Source organism: Sturnira hondurensis, unplaced genomic scaffold, assembly GCF_014824575.4.
Source record: "Sturnira hondurensis isolate 20B ecotype Veracruz unplaced genomic scaffold, ASM1482457v3 Scaffold0015659, whole genome shotgun sequence".
Taxonomy (NCBI): Eukaryota; Metazoa; Chordata; class Mammalia; order Chiroptera; family Phyllostomidae; genus Sturnira; species Sturnira hondurensis.
The window spans coordinates 1,658,965-1,684,284 of NW_028088290.1; the positions used below are offsets into that span (position 1 = coordinate 1,658,965).

Below are 25,320 nucleotides of genomic sequence, written 5' to 3' on the forward strand. Positions count from 1 at the left end.
TAAAAAGGAAGACACATCCATATGGCGACTACAAGCAATTCACTTCAGAGGTAAGGAGGACACACAAACTGAAAACTGAAGACATGGAAAAAGATATTCCATGCAAGTAAATGGAAAAAACAACCTGGAGTAGCTATACTTATATATGACAAAATAGATTTTAAAACAAAAACTGTATTAAAAAAAGAAGGGAATTACATAATGATAAAAGAGTCAATTAATCAAGAATATGTAATACTTATGAAGATACATGTACCCAACAGAGTAATACGAAAATATATAAAGCAAATATTAACAGGTCTAAAGGTGTAAATTGGAAGCAATACATTAATAAAACGAAACTTTAACACCTCACTTAGATTAATGGATAGATTTTCCAGACAGAATATCACTAGGAAACACCACCCTTAAGTGACACATTAAATCACATACAAACAACATTCCATCAAAGAGCAGCAGAACAATTCTTCTCAAGTACACATGGAACATTCTCCAGAGAGACTGCTTTAGGCTGCAAAACAAGTCTCAATAAATTTAAGAATACTGAAACCATATCAAGCACAAATATTTTCCAGCCCCAATGGTATAAAGTAGAAATAAATTACAGATGACAGCAAGTAGAGCTACATGCTACTGAACAATCAATGGGATAGCAAAGAAGCCAAAGGCAAAACTAAAAGATACCTAGAGAAAAATGAACACAGAAATATAACATACTAAAATCTATGGGGTACAGCAAACACAGTGCTAAGAGAAAATTTCATAGCAATATAGGTCACATCGATAAGAAAAGAAAATTTCAAATAAACAATTTACACCTAAAGGACCTGGAAAAGAAAAAAAGCAAAGCCCCAAATTAGTAGAAGGTAAGAAATAGTAAAGATCCAAACAAAAAATAAATAAATGAAACAGAGACTTAAGAACAAAATAACAGTGATCAGACAGGAGGTGGGAAGGGATATTCGGGGGACCAGGGGGAAGGGTCATCAAGGAACATGTACAAAGGGCACATGGACAAAGCCAAACAGGGGTAGGATTGAGGGTGGGAAGTGGGGATGGTTGAGGTGGGGGAAATTGTGGAGGGGAAATGGAAACAAGTGTACTTGAACAACAATAAAAAAATTAAGAATTAAAAAAAAGAAATATAAAAAAATTGAAAAGATCAATGAAATTAAGAGCTGGTTCTTTAAAAGGATATTTAAAAAAATAAACAAAACTTTAGCTAGCATAACCAAGGAAAAAAAAAGAGAGGACTCAAATAAAATCATAAATCAGAGAGAAGTTAGAGCTGACATCACAGAATACCAAGGAACATAATAGATTAATATATACAATTATATGCCAACAAATTGGATAACCAAGAAGAAATTGATACATTCCTAGAAAAACAAGAAATATACTATCTTCCAAGACTAAATCATGAAGAAATTAAAAAATTTGAATTGACTGATTACCAGTAATGAAATTAAATCATTAATAAAAAAATCTTCCAACCAAAGTTCACAAATAGATAGTTCAGTGAATTCTACCAACTATTCAAACATTTTTAAAAAAAATTTGAAAAAGAGGGAATGTTTTCAAACGCATTTTACTAACCCATCATTACCCTGATACCAGAACCACACAATAACACAACACACAAATAATAAAACTAGAGGCCAATATCCATGATGCATGTAGATGCAAAAATTCTCAACAAAACATTAGCAAACCCAATGCAATAATACATTACAAGACTGTACTCATATGCCATCATTAATGGGATTTATTCTAGGAATGCAAGGATGGTTCAATACTCACAAATCGATCAACATAATGTATCACATCAACAAAATAAAGAATAAAGTCATATGATCATCTCAATAGCTGCAGAAAAAGCATCTGACAAAATTCAATATATGTTAAAACCTTTCAACAAAGTGGGTATAAAGGGATGTACCTCAACATAATAAAAGCTGTATAGGACAAACCCACAGCTAGTATCATACTCAAAACTTTAGCATCAAGAAAAGAATGTGTCATATTATTCAACATAGTACTGGAGGTCCTAACCACAGCAATCGGACATCCAAAGAAAGAAGTAAAACTCATTATTCATAGACTGCTCACATTCCTTCTCTTGCTGCTGGAACATCAGATTGAGTTCCAGGTGGCTATTTCAGCAGATTAGTTTAGCCAGGCACCTTCTGCCTCTAGGGCTCTACACCTGTTGTTTACACCTCTAGGGCTTCCTGGACTGCTACTCACTGCTGATCTATAGGAGTAGATATTTCTTTATGAAAATCTATACCCTGCTTCACCTTGTCCCACCTCTTTGCCTACAGCTCATGTACATTTTACTACCGTTTTTCCCCTTTCACCTACTTGATATATAAAAATCCTGGCAAAATTCTGGAACAATGGATATGTTGTCTTTTCTATCTAGCCATGTTACTAGTGGTTTAGACTCTGTGTCCCAATATGGGTCTTCCTTGTGGCTAGCATTTTGGCTCAATAAAATCTTACTTACAAAAAGTCTTTCAGGTGTGGAAGTTAAAGGTTTTTTGTTTGTTTAATATTGTGTTCATACCTATTTTCTATTAGATCCATACAACAGCCATGCAAATACTGATTCTACTTTCAAAATATCTGACTCTTACTCCGTAAACAGACTGGCACAATACTCAATAAAATTCCCACCATCTGGCTCTTAGAACAGTGTAACTCCCTCATAATTGGTTTTCAGACCTCTAGTATCTCAATGTAACCTGGTGTTTCCATCATTATCAATTCTGCCTTTATAAAACATAGATCTTTACCTATTATTTTCATACTCCCTTATTAGATTTGTTTCAACTTCACTGCCTACAGGGGGTTGAACACAGTCCAAGGAAAGTGAGTTAGCAGACGAGCACACACTCAGCAATGGGAAGGTGTCTCTTGCAACTTCACAAGTGCTCATTCAGAAGGATCCTTCCTCATGGACCGAGGAAGGAATTCTTTTCTCTGAAGATAGAGGGATGTGCTGAGAGGAATATAAACAACTGGGCCTTGCTAAACTCTCCCCAGTTTTTCTCCCTTTAGCCTTCATGTTTTTCCACAACTTTGCATGCTTCATCAAACCAGGCATAAAAATGCTCAGGTTTAANGCCTACAGGGGGTTGAACACAGTCCAAGGAAAGTGAGTTAGCAGAGGAGCACACACTCAGCAATGGGAAGGTGTCTCTTGCAACTTCACAAGTGCTCATTGAAAAGGCAAGATTCAGCACAGGACACTTTGGTATACTGAATATTTTAAATGGAAGGAATATGAGAAACTACAGGTGCGGAAAGAAGTCTCTTGACCTTTCTGTGAGGCACATCACAAGACCCTGCTCTGTGAGATGTGCCCACTCTATGGACCGAGGAAGGAATTCTTTTCTCTGAAGATAGAGGGATGTGCTGAGAGGAATATAAACAACTGGGCCTTGCTAAACTCTCCCCAGTTTTTCTCCCTTTAGTCTTCATGTTTTTCCACAACTTTGCATGCTTCATCAAACCAGGCATAAAAATGCTCAGGTTTAACCACTTGTTCGGGTCTTCATTTCCTTATGAAAGCTCTTATGTAACATAAAATTTGTATTAAATAAATCGGTATGCTTTTCTCTTGTTAATCTGTCTTTTGTAACAGAGAACCAGCTGGGAATCTAAATGTGTAGAAGAAAAAGACACTGCTCCTCCTTCACAGTACAAAATAGTATCTCTAGATTTGTTGTCTCTAGAAATACATAGACAGAAGTTTCATCTTAAAGCCTAATGTGATATAAAAACAACCAATGAAAATTCAGAAGTAATGACAGAAAAAACTACAAGAAATTAAAGTGACAAAATCATGCAGTACACTTCAACCTTGTAATTCAGAAGGATCAAGTTATCAACAGATTCCTGGCCTGTGTCTCTAAAACATAAGATGAGATCCATGCGATGATTAGGATTACTTTTATAATGGGCTTGTTATTTAGTAAGGGATAAACGCAGCCAATTATTGAAATCATTCCAGTTCAATCTCTATTCTCCAAATGAAGACTTTGAAAATTTCATATTATTATTCTCAGAATAGCTGTATTTTATAATATGTATACATATATGTAAACACATTTTAAGAATTCCATGGAAAATCATCAGAAAATTAAAAACAGCCAATGTCATATTAAAAAAAATTTGCTGTTATAAGAAGTTGATTCCTGACAAAGAGAATAGTATCCAAATATCAAGATAAAAATAAACTGCTAAAGGAGAAAAATGAACAGTTGTGTAAATTTGGTTATTACTTGAAGATAAGCAAAGGTTGGTTTATAAAAAGAGAGAAGAGAGATTAAAGAATAATAACTTTAATATGAACTGGTGTGAAGAATTGAAATCAGAGCCATGACTTCACGGTCAGAAATCTGACAGAAGCATTTTTATAATATCATTAAACATATAAATTATAAAGTTATATTTTCTAATTCCAGAGAATAACAATAGAAACAGTAACCATAATACCCTAATGGCTTTACCTACTGAGCAAACAACTATTCTTTATCTACAAAATACCTATTGTACAATATAAAAGCAAGTTGAATCCAGTTGATAAATTGTTTTTTTCCTTAGCACTTCACTCCATGGACACATTCCACCTTGAATCAGTCACTGACTTTATAGAAAGAAGGCCAGGCATGAGCAAAATCGACAGCAGGCACCGGAGAAGACACGGCACACGCCAGAACAAGACAAACTGCACGGGTGACACTGCTTCATGGACTGATCTACTTCTGTTACTGTTACTTCCTCTATCTCATTCCAGGACCTTGTGTATATTCTGAACAGATCAATGCAAAGTGCAACCAACATGGACAATTTGTAGATGAAACTGTAAAAAAAGGATAGGGAGCAAAAAGGGAAAAAATAAGAAGGATATTCCACTACTAACCTGGTTTAGTTTCTTCCAGAGATTGAGGACAGGAGAAAGCTCATTAGACCAGATTTCTCTATCAAATTTGCAACCAGCTGTTACTGATCTGCCCAAGATTCTCAACTGTGAAATAACCTGAATGAATAAAGGAAATAAATGAAAATGGCTTCATTCAAATAGAAATAGCACAGGTACAAAAAGAGCTATATTTATTTTCTAAAAATAAAGATGAAATATAAATTTTAACTCCATTATCTCTGCTCAATTGGTTTAATATTTTAATGATTTATTTAAGCAGTTAAAAAACAAAATAACCTAAAAACAGTACAGAGGCTCCTCAAAAAATTAAGAATAAAGTTACCATATGATGACCCAGCAACCCTTTGGATTGCTGGGTTATTACCCCAAAATTTTGAAAACATTTATTTGCAGATATATGCACCCCTCTGTTCACTGCAGCATTACTCAAGGTGGCCAAGACATGGACAAAACCATAGCATCCTTCGACAAATGACTGGATAAGAAAAGATGAAATACTGCCAACTGAGACAACATGAATGGATCTTGAGAATATCAGCTCAGCAAAATAAGTCAGACAGAAAAAGACAAGAACCATATAATCTCATTCATATGCAGGATATAAAACTAAAAGCAACAAACAAACAAAACAAACAAAAACTCACAGACACAGACAACAGCATGGTGGTGATCAGAGGAAAGAGGGACAAGGGCAGTGCAGGGAAAGGGTTCCAATACACGGTGTGGGAAGTTTCTTTGACTTTGTGGGGCAGGCACACAATGCAATAGACAGGTGACGTGTCGCACAATTGTCCTCTTGGAACGTGGACGATTAACTAATGTCACTCCAATAAATTTAATTTATATATATATATATATTATAATGGCTCTTATTTGAAATGCTGTTTCTTTAGCCAGAAGCTCTAATTATCCATTAACAACCTCTTAGTGTCTTCATTTATTTATGAAATCCAATTGTTTTTCAGTTCGGTTTAAATTTCATAATTTCAAAATGTTGGTAAATTAAAGACAGTTTTTGTAAAAGACAAAATGACAGGAAGGATAGTAAATATCATAACAAACTGTATAAAATAGTGAAAATTTCAAATAATAACTGGTTGGATAAAATATCAAAAACTGTAAGTTTTAAAGCTCTATATTAATTTGGTATAGTCATCTTCATATTTCCCCTACATTTAAGACTTAAATGAAAGAAGTATAGATCAATTAGTTAAAAGGAGGCAAGGTAAATAATTATTCCCTAATTAGGGCTTTATTTTCTGTGACTTCCTTGTCATTGGCTATTTTTATCATTATACTCAAAATCAATTCACTCCCACTTTCTTTTCTAAAATAGTGTTTGATTTCCATTTCAATACCATTAATAAACCTTCTTAATCCTTTATTAAGAATGATCCTGAATATTACCAAGTATGCCAAATATTTCATTGTAGATACTGGGGAATGTATATAAAAAGCAGTGAGGTGTCCACTGTTTATCTTCATAACTATGTCAACTAAATATTAAAACCGTGCTCTTGCCAGGCTTATCTGACATAAAATAAACCCCCCAAACTATGGACATATGTTTTTCTAAACTGGTATTTGAAACACCAACGTTTGTAGCACATTGACTAGCTCTTTTCTACTGTACTTTTTCAAAGATGTTGGTTGTTTTTCTTCTTTAACAGATTAAACTATATTTCATATTTTGTTGGGTTCTCGTATTATTAAAGTTTGTAATAAAATAAGGGCCATAAATCTTTCTAAATGAATGCACTACTTAACTGTTAAAAAACCACAATCATGCTGTTAAACTCAGATACTTCTAGTTTTTGATTGATTCTCTAATCTTGAAAAAACTGTGCTGGTGAGACAGTGTTTCATTTTCTTTGTTTTTCTGATGAATTATTTTCATTTGCTCTAGCTGAACCCTAAAACAGCACCTAATTCATCAGTTTTGCTAGACCACAAATATCACTGGTTGGTAGTCAGAAGTAGTGCTGTTTTAACTCTAGCAACATTTTCTATCGCTTGTATTTTAAATTTGTCAAACATGACAGAAGAAATTAAGAATGCAAAAGATGTCTGCAGGAAAAAAGTTTTAAATACTTTTTATATATGATGTTAAAAACTGTTGTAAAAATAAAATGTTTGCCAGCCCAAGAAAGGTCTCATGCTTTCTGATTTAGAAAAATAACATGTGAGGCTGCTTTTCTTAATAACAGTATTATAAATAACAAATATAAGTAAATAATAAAAACATTTTTATAATGAGGATAGGACTATTAACATAACAGTGGATCATCTTTTGTTTTTAAAAACCTTATACGTTTATCTTTTTTACAAAGCACAGACAATAAAATGTTTTTTCCATTATCCACGTACTTAACAACAGGGATATTTTCTGAGAAATGAATTGTAAAGTAATTTGCCCTTGTGTGAACATTATGAAGGGTATTTACATAAATCTAAATGGAACATGACACCTGTCTAGAAAATGTCCAGCCATTGCTAATATAACAAGAATGGTTTGTGCGACATCGATGTAATCTGGCAGCCAAGAGAGTGGACTGGAATGAACATCCATGCACAATGATGACTTCATTGTACTAGTCAGTGGGGGCAGTAGACGCCACTGAGTGAGCATGTGTTCTGTGTGGCCATCACATTCAAAATGAGTGAGTAGAGCAACAAATCTGCATGAAGTTTTGTGTTATGTTCAGACATTTCTCTGCAGAAACTATTTCAATGATTCAGAAGACCACAACTATGGGCAAGAGGTGATTGGCAGCTTCATCATGACAACACACCCACTCATGCATCATGCCTTATGCAGAGTTTTTTAATGAAACAGCAAATCACCCAGGTGACTCAGTCCCTACAGCCCGTATTTGGTACCCTGTGACTTCTGGCTTTTCCCAAAACTAAAAATCACCTTTGAAAGAGAAGAGATTTTAGACTATCAATGAAATTCAGGAAATTAGGATGGGACAGTTGATGGTAATTGGGAGAACTGTGTGAAGTTCCAAACTACCTACTTTGAAGGTGACTGAGGTATCACTGTCCTATGTACAGTGTTTCTTGTATCTTCTTCATTAAATGTCTATAGTGGTCATTGCATGGCTGGATACTTTCTGGACAGACCTTAGTATGTATACATGTATATATGTATGTTTGTATATGTCAAACTTTAACAACTCACATACTCTAAACATGTGCAACTCACTGAATGTCAATTAACTTCAACAAAGCTGTAAAAACTGAGTAAAATTATTAAAACAATGTAGTTTACAGAAGAACCATGAAAACGGAAAAGTGGGCTTTAGGGCTAATAAAAACACTGGTTATTCTGCTGAAAAAAGTAAAGAAAATCTGGTATGGCTACTGAACATACAGGCGATGGTTTTTGTCGCTCTCATCACTGGTGTTGGCGCAGGGTGCCATCCAGAAACCAGAACTTGCCCCAGATGCTTCTGCCTCCAAAACAAGCAAGGAAACCAACTTCTCTGACTCACTAAGTCCCCATTCACAGGCTGGTGCTGGTGTCTGTCATGGCTGTGTTGTAACTGTGACGATGGTCCCAGTGTGTCCGTCATTTTCAACACAATATTTTCACATGCCCCTCCCCCCAGGAATGTTTTTGAGGGAAGTACTAAAAGGGCTCTGTGTTTTGAGTGACAAAGTCAAGAAAATACCTAAGTATCTATCACATTTAATTAAAGTTTGTAAAATTAATTTTACTACATTTTCAAAAATAAACAAAATTTTTATTAGAATACTTTCAAAGATACATGAAGACATTCCAGGTTCCACCATAGTCAAGATTTTCCCATATTTGCTTCTTCCACCCTTAACTTACTTTTATTTCATTACTCCTTAAATCTTTTAAGACAAATCCCAGACCACATGTGATTTCACTCTTACATACTATGTATCTCAAAAAAAGACCTGTACTGAACTGTCTCTTTCCCCCTTTCTCCTCCTCCTTTTCCTCCACACCCCCCTTCCTCCTCCACCCTCCCGAGGGGGCTCCCTCTTCTTCCCACCCGCCCCTATTGTTCCGCCCAGGGCCTCCTGCCCTTCCCCTTCCCGCCCCTTCCCCTTTTCCCCTCAGTTGCCTCCAGCTGCAGTTTTTGACTTTCACCCTCCCCCACCCCCCACCCCCACCAGTGACCAAAGATTTGACCAATCAAAGTCCTGCTCCCTAGAACACTGCTCAACATGGACACCGGTGTGACTGAAGGTGGATTAAACGTCACACTCACTATCCGGCCACTTATGCATGGAAAGGAAGTTCGCAATACCATCGGAAAGAAAGGAGAGTCAGTTAAGAAGATGCTTGAGGACAGTGGTGCACGCATCAACACCTCAGAAGGGAATTGTCCTGAGAGAATTATCACTCTGGCTGGACCCGCCAATGCCGTCTTCAAAGCCTTTGCTATGAGCATGGACAAAGTGGAAGAGGATATCAGCAGCTCTACGACCAATAGCACAGCTGCCAGTAGACTTCCAGTCACACTGAGGCTGGTGGTCCCTGCTAGTCAGTGTGGCTCCCTCACTGGGAAGGGTGGTTGCAAGATCAAGGAAATATGACAGAGTACAGGGGCTCAGGTCCGAGTGGCAGGGGATATGCTCCCCAACTCAACCGTGCGGGCCATCACTATTGCTGGCATTCTGCAATCCATCATTGAGTGTGACAGATCTATGTGGTCATGTTGGAGTCCCCCCAGAAGGGCGTGACCATCCCGTACCGGCCCAAGCCGTCCAGTTCTCCAGTCATCTTTGCAGGTGGTCAGGACAGGTACAGCACAGGCAGCGACAGTGAGAGCTTTCCCCATACCACCCCGTCCATGTGCCTCAACCCTGACCTGGAGAGCCCACCTCTAGAAGCCTATTCCATTCAAGGACAGTATGCCATACCACAGCCAGATTTGACCAAGCTGCACCAGTTGAAAATGCAACAGTCTCATTTTCCCATGACGCATGGCAACACCGGATTCAGTGCAGGTTTGGATGTATCTGCTCAGACTACTTCACATGAACTCACCATTGCAAATGATTTGATTGGCTGCATAATCGGGCATCAAAGCGCCAAAATCAATGAGATCCGTCAGATGTCTGGGGCGCAGACCAAAATTGCGAACACAGTGGAAGGATCTACTGATAGGCAGGTTACCATCACTGGATCTGCTGCCAGCATTAGCCTGGCTCAGTATCTAATCAATGTCAGGCTTTCTTCGGAGACGGGTGGCATGCGGAGCAGCTGGAACAATGCAGATTCCTTCATAATCTCTTTCTGCTGTTCACCACCACCCATGATCCATCTGTGTAGCTTCTGAACAGTCAGCGATTCCAGGATTTAAATAGTTTGTAAATTTTCAGTTTCTACAGGCTTTATCATCCACTCATGATTTTTTAATTAAAGCATTTTAATTCCTCTCTATGTTCAGCTGTTAATGCTGAAATCCATATTTAGTTTTATAAGCTTCTCCCTCTTTTTTGGGGGGGGGGTTGCTCATGAAATTTTTTTCTGTTTGTCATGGAAATGTAAGAGTGGAATATTAATACATTTCAGTTTAGTTCTGTAATGTCAGGAATTTTTCAAAAAAAAATTAAAAGATGGACTGGAACTTTTTCTTTTTGAATAGAAACTGGGTGCCACAGTGATTCACGTGGGTTTTTTAAAAAATCTGAAGAGAATTATTACAACTAATGAAATTGAAGCAGTAATCAAAACACTTCCCACTAACCAAGGTCCTGGACCTGATAGCTTCATAAGTAAATTTTACTAAACTTTCAAAAAAGAACTAATATATATCCTTCTCAAACGATACCCCAAAATTCAAGAGGATGGAAGACTTTCAAGCTCACTTTATGAAGCCAGCTTTATCCTAATTCCCAAACCAGATAAAGACACTAGAAAGAAAATTATAAGCCAATATCCCCAATGAACATACATGCAAAAATCCTCAACACAGTATTAGCAAACAAAATTCAGCAATGAGTGAAAAAGATCATCCACCATGATCAGGTAGGATTTATTCCTGGGATACAATGTGGGTACTATATCCACAAATCAATTAATGTGATAAACAAATTCAAGAATAAAATCATATGATCATATCAATAGTTGTAGGAAAAGCATCTGACAAAATCAATCACCCAATTTTGATAAAAACTCTCAGCAAAATGGAAATAGAGGGAACATACCTCAACATAATAAGGGTCATAATGTGACAAACCCACAGCTAACACCATACTCAAGGAGAAAAATGAAAAGTGTTTCCCCTTACATCAGGAACAAAATAGGGATACCCACTCTCGCCACTCTAATTCAACACAGTGCTAGAAGCCCTAGCCACAGCAATCAGACAGGGGGAAAAAGAAAAAAAGAGACAGTCTATTGAAAAGGAAGAAGTAAAACTGTCATCATTTGTAGATGACATGATAACTCTATATAGAGAACATAAGGATGCTATGAAAAATATAATAAAATAATTCAGTTAAGTAGCAAGATACAAAATAAATATTCAAAAATTGGTTGTATTTTTCACACCAATAATGAACTATCAGAAAGGGAAATTTTTTACAATATCCTATTTACAATCACAACAAAAAAGACATACAACCCCTAGGAATAAATTTAACGAAGGAGGTAAAAGACCTGTACTGAAAAAATGTAAGATACTGAGGAAAGAAACGAAGATACAGATAATTATAATTATATACCATGTTTATGGACAGGAAGAATTAACATCATAAAATGTCCCTACTACCCAAAGCAATCACCATTAAACACAATTCCTATCAAATTACCAATGGAATATTTCACAGAGCAAGAACAAATAATCCAAAAATTTACAGGAACCACAAGTCTCCAAATAGCTACAGCAATCTTACAAAGAAGAAGAAAAGTTGAAGGTATACTGCTACCTGATGTCAAAATATACTACAAAGCCATATTCATCAACACAGCATGGTACTGGCTAAAAACAGACATATACATCAATGGAACAGAATACAGCCCAGAAATAAACCCATTCCTATATGGACAACTAATATTTCACAGAGGATGGAAGAACGTACAACGGGGTAAAAACAATCTATCCAATAAATGGTGTTGTAAAAATTGGACAGATTTGTGCAAAAAATAAGAGTAGACCACCTTCTTATACTATATACAAGAATAAACTCAAAAATGGATTAAAGACTTAAGTGTAAAACTTGAAACCATAAAACTGTTAGAAGAAAGAAAACATAGGCAGTAAAATCTCTGACATTTCTCTTAGCAACATTTTTCTCATCAGGCAAGGGAGACAAAGGAAAAAAAATAAACAAATGGAATTACCTCAGATAAAGATGTTTTCCCACAGCAAAGGAAACCATCAACAAAACAAAAAGACAACTTACTTAATGGAAGAACATATTTGCCATTGATACATCTGATAAGGTGTCAAAATTTATAAAGAACATACACAAGTCAACACCAAAAATACAAACAATGCCATTAAGAAATGTGCAGATGACCTAAACAGACACTTCTCCAAAGAGGACATACAGATGGCCAATAGACATATGAAAAGATGCTCAATGTACTAACCTTCAGAGAAATGGAAATTAAAATCACAATGAGATAGCTCCTCATTCCTGTCAGAATGGCTGTCATCAATAACTCCACAAACAAGTGCTGGTGAGGATGTGGGGAAAGGGGAACCCCCATGCACTGCTGTGGGAATGCAGATTGGTGCAGACACTATGGAAAACAGTATGGAGTTTTGGGGGCTTTTTTTAAATTAAAAGTGGAATTGCCTTATGACCTAGTGATTTCAATTCTAGGTATATATCCAAAAAAATACAAGGCACTCAGTTGAAAGAATATATGCACCCCTATGTTCATTGCAGTGTTATTTACAATAGCCAGATATAGAAGTAACCCAAGGGCTCATAAATAGAAAAATTGATTAAAAGTGGTGGTATACACACACATACACGACTATTACTCAGGCATAAAAAAAAGAAATTTTTACCATTTGCAACAGCACAGATAGACCTAGAGGGTACTATGCCAAGTAAAATAAGTCAGTCAGAAAAAGACAAATACCATATGATTTCACTCATGTGGAATCTAAAGAACAAAATAAATGAACAAACAAAACTGAAACAGACTCATAGATATAGAAGACAAAAAAGATGTCAGAGGAGGAGTGGGTCTGAATGCAAAAGATGAAAGAATTAAGAAGTTCAAATTGTTAGTTACAAAATAGTCACTGGGATATAAAGTACAACACAGGGAATATAGTCAGTAATACCCTAGTAACTATGGATGGTGTCAGTTGGGCACTGGAAATATTAAAGGAAACACTTTACACTTTGTAAAGTGTATGATCATCTAACCACTATGCTGTATACCTGAAACTAATGCAAAATAGTACTGAATATAAACTGCAATTGAAAAAGAAAACTAAAAATAAAGTAACTTTAATCAGCTCTCCTTTCACTACCATGAAATGTAATTTATAACAGTAAAATAGATGCTTCATTCTTTCCCTTTAATTGCCATTTTTCAAACTAGGAAACACTTATTTCTTACTAAATGATAATCCTTAAAATTAAAAACTCAAGTTTATAACATTAGGAAACTTAGTATTTCCTTGTAAAGATTTAAAAGTAATTAAAATCATTGTGCAAGTTACAAAATTAAATAGGCTGATTATGTTTCCCAATTCACTTTTTATTGTGTGAATGGTCACGGAACTCAAAATACGACAACTATTCAAATGTATATTTGCCTACAGTTACAAGTCAGAAATTAATACACTGTGCATAAAAGTACATATATACTACCTCCTTTTGTTAATGGTGCTATCCATAAAGCTACAGTTAATGAATATGTTCCTGAAATATGAGTTCATATATTCAAATAGAAAAATCTAAGAGAAAAGAGTATCTTAACCTGCCAGATAACAAAAAAATGATTTTACCAGGACTTTGTAACTTCTCTAATATCTAATCAAAGCCCATTTGAGTCATGGTAACTGCAGGTGCAGAGCACAAGTAACCACGTCTGCTGAGCTCCTAATTGCATCCATTCAATGCAATGCTACTAAATTATTACACTAAAAATTAATCCTCAAATCTTTGGTAATAAAAACCACCATTACATTTTTAAAGTAAATATACCATTATTTTAAGATTTTTGCTTTTGCCCTAGCTGGTGTGGCTCAGTGGACTGAGCAATGGCCTGCAAACTGAAAGGTCCCTGGTTCAATTCCCAGTCAGGGCACATGCCTGGGTTGTGTGCCAGGTCACCAGTTGGGGGCATGTGAGAGGCAGCCAATTGATGTTTCTCTCCCTCTCCTTCTCCCCTCCCCTTCTCCTCTCTCTGAAAATAAATAAAGATACCAGCAGAGTGATCTAGTCATTACCATGGCTCACCCACAAGGCTCAACATTATAAATTCCCCTTTACCTCCACAACCTCCTCACATCCCCTTACTCTCTCCATTGTGCTTCAGCCACATTGGTTACATTGCTGTCCCCCCAATTAAACAGCAGGGATGGCTCATAAATACAGCAAAAGATATTCTACATTATTAACAACTAAAATGCAAATTAATATCACAATGCAGTATAATTTTAACCCACTACACTGGTAAATATGAATGCATGCCAAAATATCAAGTACTGGTGGGAATAAAAGGGTATAGATATTATATACCTCTTGTGAGAGAGTAAATTAATAAAATCACTAAAAACAATTTGACATAATTCTATTCTTAAAAACATACCCTAGAGAAAATTGTGCACAAACATACCAGGAAACATGTACGGGATGTTCATACTAGCACTGTTTCTAATAGCCCCCAAAACCAAATAAATAAATTGTGTCATATTTATACAGTGAAATATTATACAGTAATAATAATAAATGAAACTACAGCCTAATCAGTGACATAATAAATTTTAGAAAAATAATTATGGAATGACATAAGCAAGTCCTAGAATGACACATGCAGTACATTGTTTATAAACTTTAAAAATAAGCAAAATGAAACAATGTATTTTAGGCACCTGTGTGTGTGTGTGTGTGTGTGTGTGTGTGTGAGGATGCATGCATTCACTGTAACTATTTTTTAAAGTATCAAACTATAAAAATGTTATAAACAAAACAGGGAATGGTGGCTCCCTCAGCAGAAAGCCAGCAGGATGAAATAGTAGAGACTCACAGTTGTTGAAATAAGTTGGCAATATCCTAGGTTCTTGGGTTGTTACTGGTTCATGGGGTTCATTATATCATCATGCTCTTAATGTTGTATTTATGTATTAGCGTTACATACACAGTCTTTTGTATGTATCAAAATGGTGTTTTGAAAAGACAGTAAATTTTAAAATTAAAGAAATATATTCAGGTTCTGTAGAAACAAATCATATGTACATAAATCCTAAGAAAGAATACAAAACAGATTAATGGGAATAATCAATGCTAAGTGTAGAGAGAAGTCGCTATTTTATACAAGTGGTAAAGAAAGGACTTTTGATAAAGTAACATTTAGAGACCTGAAGGAAGTAAAACAATAAGCCACGCAGGCATCTAGGGGATGGATGCTCCAGGCAACAGAGGAAACAGAAAACCCACAGGCTCTCAGGCAGGAACTTAAGGTAAGTGTGGCCAGTGTGGCTACCCCAGACTGAGCACGGAAAAGGGAATTAAATGACAAGAGCAGAGGGAATAGGCCTCAGCACAGGTGCTTATAAACTTTTGTTATGAGTGTTTTTCTGAGTTAGATGTTGAGTGATTGGAAGAAAATGACTGTTGCTCTCACCATCTAGAGAACATGAAAACCTCCATCCTTTAGTTAGAAGACCTTATTTCTTGGAAGTCGAGGGAAAGTTTTATCTGACTCTATTTAAACTCCATGGAAAGATTTAAATGCTTGTTTAATGTGGACTGAAACAACTAAGACCTTTCTTTTTCCAAGCCATGGTGGGTATTGAGTAGATGCACAAAAGTAAGAAGTATTTGCACCAAAATTGTACAGCAATTACCTCAGATTGCTCTCTCTAGAGACTCACTTGTTTCTGAAGAAAGGGACAGAGTAGTTTTGTTGAAGACTATTTTGAGAATCATGCTTTATCATTTGTCCAAACTTATTAATTCCAAAAAGTATAGCTCAAAAGTATTAAAATGTAAATTCTTAAATATGACACTCAATTACAATTACATAACATTTTTTCTTATGCTATGGAACCAAATCACAAACTCAGTACAAAGAAAACACTTCTTTTCATTATTTGTTTGTTTTTGCTTGGTTTTAAGTAGAAAAGCAAAACATGCAGTTACCAAATTCAGGAAATGTCTAGATTTAAAACTGTAACCTGAAAAAGAAAATTCTTAAAAATCTGAATTCTTGGAAAAATTTTTATGGGGGTATTTAATAATTCAAGAAAGTGGGTTTATAGTGCTGGGCCTATGCTTACCAGTTCATGAAAATAGGAACTCAGTTCCCTCTTAATAAAGTTTTAAATAGGTTATTTCTAAAGCCTATTCCAGTAGTTTTTGTTTGTTTGTTTGTTATTAATTCTGTACCTGTAGTCAAGTAAGAAATGTGACTTTGTTTTGACCAGACTGTAAAACAAACAAACAAAAAATCTGATATGCAGATTTCATGTCATTTAAAATCCAAAATGAGAAATTCTCTGCAGTTTTTTTAAAGATTTTATTTATTTATCTTTAGAGGGGAAGGGAAGGAGAGAAATGTTAATGTATGGTTGCCTCTCGTGAGCCCCCTGCTGGGAACTGGCCTGCAACCCAGGCATGTGCACTGACTGGGAATCGAACCTCGATTGTGTGGTTCGCTGGCCCGCTCTCAATCCATTGAGCTACACCAGCCAGGGCTCTCTGCAGTTTTTAATAATTCTAATACAAATGCTTTCAAAAGTTAGAAAGCCTGTAAATCACCCAAAAAGACTGATTCCAAAGCCCCACTTTCAAATAGCCTAATTTTAAAGATCTTGGATGGAATTCAAGAAGCTACCTTTTTAAAAAAAAACAACAAAAACTTGCCAGATAACTCATGTGTATGGCCAACACTACCACCCTGAGAGATCATTTCTAGCATTTAACTTAGAAAGACAATTGTGTCAGTTTGATGATTACATTAAGTAATTGACATCTGTGATCGTGGGTTACATGTTAAATTCAAAAAGGAAAAGAAAAGCACTAAGATTTGAGTCTGTGGCTTTTACAATATCCTGGGATATATCTGGGGAAAACAAACAGAAAATACAGAATTACTTGGTTAGTTTACAGCTTATAGATCTACTGCCAAGATATTGGATGAAATGTTTCCGTAAGAGATGTAGTGTACAGATGGCAGCTGGGTGTTAGTGGAGCAGATGAGCACATATGGTTACTGAATAAAGCAGCTTTCAAAACAATCAAGTAGATAATCTTGTTGCTTCTTTGACTGTTGCACTCCAGCATTAAGATTTCACAAAGAAGATGAAAAATATGAACAGTGAAAGGTTAGCAAACTCATAGTTATTAACAACCACACCTAAAACAAAAGCAAACCAAGAGGACAGCTAGATCAGGAGTGGAACCATAGAAATGGGGATCACATGGAGGGTTAGCAACAGGGGAGTGAGAGGAGGAGAAGGGGGGAGAAGGTACAGAAAATAAGTAGCATAGACGGTAGGTAGAAAATAGACAGGGGGAGGGCGAGAATAGTGGGGGAAATATAGAATCTAAAGAACTTGAGACAGGTAGTCATAAACTAAAGGGGGGAATGGTGGGGGAGGGGGTGTGCAGGGTGGAGGGGAATGAAGGGGGGAATAGAACAGCTGTAATGGTATAATCAATAAAATATATTTAAAAAAAGATTTCACAAATATGGTTAAAGCTTTGAACTCCTTATTAATTTACATACCTAATATCCAAATTCTGGTTGGAATTTAAATCTCCAATCTTTACAAATATTATGAGATATTTTTCATCTTTCATATGATCATATTCACTTGCTTTACAACCATAATTTGTTTTTTAGGATAATTTTGTTCTTTACAAAGTGAATCAACAGTTCAAGCAAATGTTGGAGCATCAGCACTAGCGGAGCTGCTACGTACTTAAAATACTCCAGCTAGGCAGCAGTGACAGTCGCTGCCCTTACGCACAGCCTCACCATCTAAGAGTTTAAGACACAGTTATGAGTTTTAGAGATCCAGGTACCATGGTGCTGAGGTCAGTAATGAATACAAATCCTACTTAGTCCTTTAAAGAATATTTAACATAGAATCATGACGATATGTTTGAATAATACTGAAGAAGTGGTATACCCTTCATGAAACTTAAATTACTTTTGCACAAAATTTTACTTGCCCCCAAAGGCTCTTTCAATCAAGCTGTGAAGCAATTTCACTGCTCTAAAAAATATGAATACACAGGCTAAAAATAATATTTCATGGGAAGTTAGTTGCAAAATATTTATTTTAATGTCAAAATCCTCTAATAAATTTTCTTAATTTTTGAAGTATTTTATTTCTTTATCTGCCAAGTTGCCCTATGTGTATACATATACATTATAATACATATTTGTAATTAAGATTTAACCTTAGTCTCTATGTCAACAGGTACTAAAATGCAAAAAAGGGAAAAATTTACCAATTATTTTTGTATAGCAAAAAAAATTCCTCATAAAAGGAGGCTTGTGAAAATTGCAACTTCTCTGGAGAAAAGCTATCGACTTTCAAAATTAAAAAAGCTCAGATTCAGTGACTTACTCCTGCTCTAGGAGTGTGTCCTAACTGCATGAACTGGTGGTATTCACTGACATGTTTAAGTCCCAGTTTTATTAACTTACTAAAAGTGTGATCTTGGATAAAATAATAACCTCCCTTGGGCTCAATTTCCTCAACTATAAGATGAGTTCAATAATAACACCTATATCATAGAATTATTTTGAGAGTGAAATAAGATAATGCATGTAAAGTGCCTACCACAAGGCCTATTACAGGAGGCCAATGAAATATAAAAATTATCAGTTACTGCCATTGTCATCACCAACATCGATTGACAGGATGACCACTGATGAGCAGTGAAGACTAGAATCACAATTCTAAAATGGATCTAAGTAAGGCTACCTGACTGGCACAGCTTAGTCTGTAACAGGACAGCTAGAATGGTGTGTCACACTTCCAATAACTTAGGCAATAAAAATTACGTAACTGTTTTGAGACAAGAGGCATTCTAAAAACAAATTTTCATTTCATATTTTCCTTCTTGTTGTTAAATGTCTATTGACCAGAGCTGGTTTTTATCCCCTCGAAGCACTGTATTTTTCTCCTTTCCTCCAATATCATAATTTCCATATAACTACCTTTTTTTTTTTTTTTACTTTTGAACCTAACAGAAGCCTCTAATTAAAAATTTTCATATAAACAAGGGCAGGCAGTTCTGTGATTCAAAAACCTAAAGAATCAAAGTTGTATGGCATTTAAATGATCAGGACACATGTTACTAGCCTCCTATAAACTTGTAAGTTGATTATTCCTTCTATTTCCTCATTTCTTCTCTCTATAAAAAATGTCAACACTGGTCTATAGAAATAAATCATACAATGCTGGAAGATGCTCTAATAATGCACTATTGGATATTAAATCAAAGAAATGCCATGACAAAAATAAGCGACATTGAAAAATGCCTCTTTTTAAGTCATTTCCCAAAAAGATATTTTAATCTTTTAAAGTCCTAAAGTATTAGAATATATGAATTCAGTAAGTTTCAGGATACAAAATTAATAGAGGAATCAGTGGTGTTTCTATCCATTAATAATGAGTTATCGGAAAGAGGAATTAAGAGAACAACCTCACTCACAATTGCATTAGAAAAATACCTAAGAATAAACTCCATCAACTAGACAAAATACCTATACTTTGAAAACTAAATTACAATGATGATAAAAACTGAAGACAACAAAAATAAATGGAAGGATATGATAAGCACATGAATTTAAAAACTTAATCATTAAAATGTCCCAAAGCAAGCTACAGATTCTTTGCAATCTTTATCAAAATACCAATATATATTTTATAGAACTAGAACAAATACTCTAAAATGTATATGGAACCACAAAAGACCCAGAATAGCCAAAGCAACTTGGAGAAAGAAGAACAAAGCTGAAAGTATCATATTCCTTGACTTCAAATTATACTACAAAGCCAGAGTAATCAAAATAGTATGGAACTGGCATAAAAAGAGATACATATATCAACAAAACACATTAGAATAGAAGGCTCAGAAATAATTCCACAGCTTTACGGTCAATTAATCTATGACAAAGGAGGCAGGAATATACAGTGGAGAACAATCTTTAGTAAATGGTATTGAAAAAACTAGACAAATACATCCCAAAGAGTAAAATTAGACCACTGTTTTATACCATGTGCATAGATAAACTCAAAATCATTTAAAGAGTTAAATGTAACACATTAATCACAAAACTTCCAGAAGAAAATGTAGGCAGTAAACTCTTTGACATTGGTCTTAGCCATAGGTTCTGGATATCTTTCAGGCAAGGGCAACAAAAGCAAAAATAAACAAATGGAACTACATGAAACGAATAAGCTTTTGGACAGTGAAGGAAACCATCAACAAAATGAAAAAGTCTACTGAATGGGAGACTACATTTGCAAATAATCTAACCAATACATAGTTAATATCTAACACATATAAAAAACTCTTACTATTCAACATTTTAAAAACCCAATTAAAAATGACCAGAAAACACACCCTCCAAAGAAGACACATGGCCGACAGACATATTAGAAAAATGCATCAACAACATGGAAATACAAATCAAAATCACAATGAGATTCATACCTGTCAGAATGCCCATTTTCAAAAAGAACAAATAACTAGCTCTGATTTAGATGTGGGGAAAAAAAGAATCCCTGTGCACTGCACTGTTGGTGGAACTAAAGATCAGTGCATCCTTTAAGGAAAACATATGGAGGTTCCTCAAAATTTAAAAACAGAACTATCATATGATCCAGGTAGTCCACTTCAGGGGGGTGAGGGGGCATGGAAAATGGAGACAACTGTACTGTATTTTTTATTTTATTATTATTTTTTATTTTATTGAACAACAATAAAATAAAAAGAAAAGGGAAACATTAAAAAAGATCTTTGTACCTTTCTGTTCATTGCAACATTGTTTATAATAGCCAAGATATGAAAGCAACTTAGTGTCCATCAATAGATGAATGGGTAGAGATGTGGTACACACTTACACACACAGGAATATTACTCAATCTTTAAAAAGAATGAAATCTTGCCATAATGGCAACATAGGTGCACCTAGAGGGTATTATTCTAAGTGAAACAAGCCATACAGAGAAAAATCTGTATGACTTCACTTATATGTGGACTTGAAAAAAGAAACAGACTCACAGATACAGAGAACAAACTGATGGTTACCAGAGAAGGATGGAGGATGGATGAAAAGAGTGAAGCGGATTAAGAGGTATCAACTTTGAGCTATTAAAAAAAGTCATGGGATGTAATGTACAGCACAGGGAAAATAATAATTCCATAATTACTTTGTATAGGGACAGATGATTCCTAGAATTATTGTGGTGATCATAAGGAATATAAATGTTATATAACTATGCTGTACACCTGAAACTAATATAATGTTTTATGTAATAAAACATAAATTTTATAATAAAATTTAAAAATAGTGTTTTTCATATAAGCAAACTCTCTTAAAGGCAAAAATTCTGTACATTTAAAAATTATCTTCTAATTCACTACATATTGATAACTTTTTAGAAGAGAGAGTATATACATTCATAGAGATATAAACTCACAGTATATACATTTAAATAACTAGGATACATGCTTCTACTTTACCCCTTATATTTCAGAGCTACATTTTCTTACGTTTTTCCTCTACTAGACTGGGTTTCTTCAGAACAAGAACCATTTTTATTCATCTCAACAAAATAAAAAGGGAACCCTCTGAATGGGAGAACATAGTCTCCCATTATCATTGTCAATGATACATCTGATAACAGGTTATTAATTCCCAAAATATGTAAAAAAGTTATTCAGCTCTGGCTGGTGTGGCTCACTTGGTTGGAGCATTGTCTAATAAAGCAAAAGGTTGTGGATTCAATCCCCAATCAGGGCATATATCTAGGTTGAGGGTTCGATCCCTCTGGTCAAGGTGCACATAAGAGAAACAATTGATGTTTCTCTCACATTGGTTTCTTTTTTCTCCCTCCCCCTTGCTCTCTTTCTAAAAGCAATGAAAATAAATGTCCTTGGGTGGATAAAGAGAAATAAAAAAGAGTTTATTCAGCTCAATACCAGAAAGGCAAACAACCCAGTTAAGAAATGGGCAAAGGACATGAACAGACATATTCCAAAGAGAACATACATACGAAAACATGCTGAACTTCACTAATTATCAGAGAAATTCATATTAAAACCACAATGAGATAATCACCTCACACCTGTGAGAATGGCCACCATCAACAAACAACAAGTGTTGGCAGGATATAAAGAAAAGAAAACCCTTGTGCACTGCTGGTGGGAATGCAGACTGGTACAGTCACTGTCAAAAACAGTGTGGAGTTTCCTGAAAATATTTAAATGTAGAACTGTCTTTGACACAGCAATCCCACTTCTGGGAATATATCCTAAGAACCCTGAAACACTAATTTGAAAGAATAAAGGCACTCCTGATGTTGATCGCAGCATTATTTACAATAGCCAAGATCTAGAAAAAGCCCTAGCCCCCATAAGTAGATGAGTGGATGAAAAAGCTGTGGTACGTTTACACAATAAAATACTACTCATGCATAAAACAAACAAAAAAAACAAACAAAAAACTTATTATATGTGACAGTATGGATGGACCTGGAGATTATAATGCTAAGTGAAATAAGCCAGTCAGAGAGAAAAAAATAACCCATGATCTCACTTGTATGTATAATCTAATGAAAAACATAAACTGGTGAAAGAATAGAAACAGAGGTGTGGATACATGGAAGAGACAGACAGCTATCACAAAGGAGGGGGCTGGCGGACTGGATGAAAGACAATAAAGAAATTAACCAGAAAACATATATGCAAAACACAGACAACAGTGTGGTGATAGCCAGAGGGAAGGGGAATGGGGGCTAGGCAGAGCTGGGCAAAGGAGGGGAAAATGGGGACAGAAAAGAGACTTGCTTGGGGTGACAGACACACAACACAGTGTGCAGATGATATTTTACTGGGGTGTACACCTGAAACCTGTATGGTTTTGCAAACCAGCTGTCACCCTTGTAAATTCTATTTAAGAATTTATTAGTAAATTTGATTTGAACTTCTATGGCTATTTGAAATATAAGAATTACTTAGTTTTATATCTGAACAAACACACTTAAATATCCTTTTAACAGTAATTTAAATCCAAAGGAAAAAAAGGTTAACAGTGGAATATACTATGTTAAATAAAATAAAATTTTTAAATAGAAGCCGATGGGGCCCATAGCATTAAATCCAGTTTAATGCTATTTCTGTTAGGCTCAGTAGCAATAATGTTTTCTAAAAGTTCATTTTGCCCTAGGTCACCTGAGAACTGATCATGCGCTGGGAGGAGCGAGCGATGTTGGCGGGCAGACCAAAGAAACTGGGTTTGTCGTCCTCTGGAAGTTTTTCAATGACAGCACGATAGTCCTGTGTATAAAAAAAGTGAAAAATGATTTTTCAAAGGATTAAACTTACAACCTGGAATCACAGCCAAAAAATGTTGTGAAGTATTAAGTTATTAGTTATCGGTACATTACATTTTCTAGACACATCTTACTTTCAGTCTTACAATCAGTTATGTATGAGAAATAATATTCTTTGCCTTACTACTTCCTCACACTTAAATTATTTGATACTATATTTTCCTATCCTAACTTCCCTGAATTGCTTAAAACCAACATATTTGAGTGGCTACACCTAGTATGTGTAAAATATTACATTAGTTGTCTTTGTGAAAGTCCTGTTAATTATTTTTCTTGTGACCTACCAGAGTACAGTTGGGCTTTTATCAAAATAAATATTCCAGCAATGTTTTTTTAATTTATAGAAATTCTTGTATGAAAGTACTGCTTTGTAAACCATTTTGTCATAAAGCAATTCCACTGTCTGTCTTCAGTTAGCTGATGACGTGTGATGAAATGATTGACAATCCAATCCTACCCTTTCACCCCAGGAATCACTATAAGCATTGCAAAGCCATGATTTGCCAAGAATGCATCTGAACAGTTAGTTACTCATGACTCTACATGGATAACTAAGTGACCAACAGGCTGTATCCAGTGTGGCCCAAAGATGTAAAATGTTTTGTTTACTTTCATGAACAGATAAGTTATTGCATATGCATCTAAACTGTTCTTGCTTAAGTAGGGGCGACTACTCTTTGTGAAGACACTCATCATCTGCTCCCTCCATATCACCATCTTTTCTATCCTTGGCAGCTGCCTCTGAAGTATTTTCAAATAAACAATTGGATAGAAGTCCAGGACCTATAGATATGTCAAATTTGGGAGGATGTGCTATGCAGAGTCTTTGAAAGTTTTCCTTTCCCACAGTTCAACATTTGGAAACTTCCATAAGGTGGTCAAACACAATGTGTAATGTGTAAATATATATGCTTGTATATGTGAGTATAAGCTTATAGATGAGATCCGTCTACAAGGTACCTAGCCATGTAATGTGAAAAAGAGACACTTATTGAAGAGGATACAAGGTAGAAGAAACATTGTACATAGGACAATAATGCCTCTGTGCCCTTCAAAGCAGGCAGCCTGGGACCTCACACAGTTCTCCCAATCACCATTAGCTGCCCCCTTGTATTTTCCTGAATCTCACTGAGGTCTGAAACCTCTTTCCCTTCAAAGGTGATTTTAGTTTTGGGTAAAGCCAAAAGTCACGGACACCAAATCTGGACTGTAAGGGGACTGTGCCACATAGGTGATTTGATGTTTCACTGAAAAACTCTGCATAAGGCGTGATGCATGAGTGGGTGTGTTGTTGTGATGAAGCTGCCAATCACCTGTTGCCCATAGCTGATGCCTTATGCATCATCTGAATAGTTTCCACGGAGGAAATATTCAAGCTTAACAAAAATTTGATACAGATTTGTTGCTCTACTTGCTCAGTCATTTTGAATGTGATAACCACACAGTACACATTCTTTTTCAAGTGTCCACTGCCCCCACTGACAAGTACAGTCAAGTTGTCATTGTTCACACATGTGCATTCCAGTCTACTCTCCTTGGCTGCTGGGTTACATCAAAGTCATGCAAACAGTTCTCCTTTTAGTAACAATGGCTGGATTTTTTTCTGGA

At 35.5% G+C, this 25,320-nt stretch overlaps 2 protein-coding genes across 3 annotated transcripts in view; one reads left to right on the forward strand and one right to left on the reverse strand.

Moving 5' to 3' along the window:
- The window catches only part of DYNC2H1 (dynein cytoplasmic 2 heavy chain 1), a 346,577-nt gene that overhangs the window by 78,935 nt on the left and 242,322 nt on the right, over positions 1-25,320 (reverse strand). For both annotated transcript variants that reach the window (XM_037065338.1, XM_037065337.1), the window contains 2 exons: positions 23,552-23,656; positions 4,931-5,047 (listed from right to left, as the gene is read on the reverse strand). In XM_037065338.1, the coding sequence (XP_036921233.1) occupies positions 4,931-5,047; positions 23,552-23,656 (222 nt within the window). The remainder of the gene's footprint in view (positions 1-4,930; positions 5,048-23,551; positions 23,657-25,320) is intronic.
- Positions 9,030-10,588, forward strand: LOC119000405 (poly(rC)-binding protein 2-like). The gene is given in 2 exon segments (XM_037065339.1): positions 9,030-9,626; positions 9,629-10,588. Coding segments are annotated over 2 exon segments (1,116 nt in total). The 5' UTR covers positions 9,030-9,154; the 3' UTR covers positions 10,273-10,588.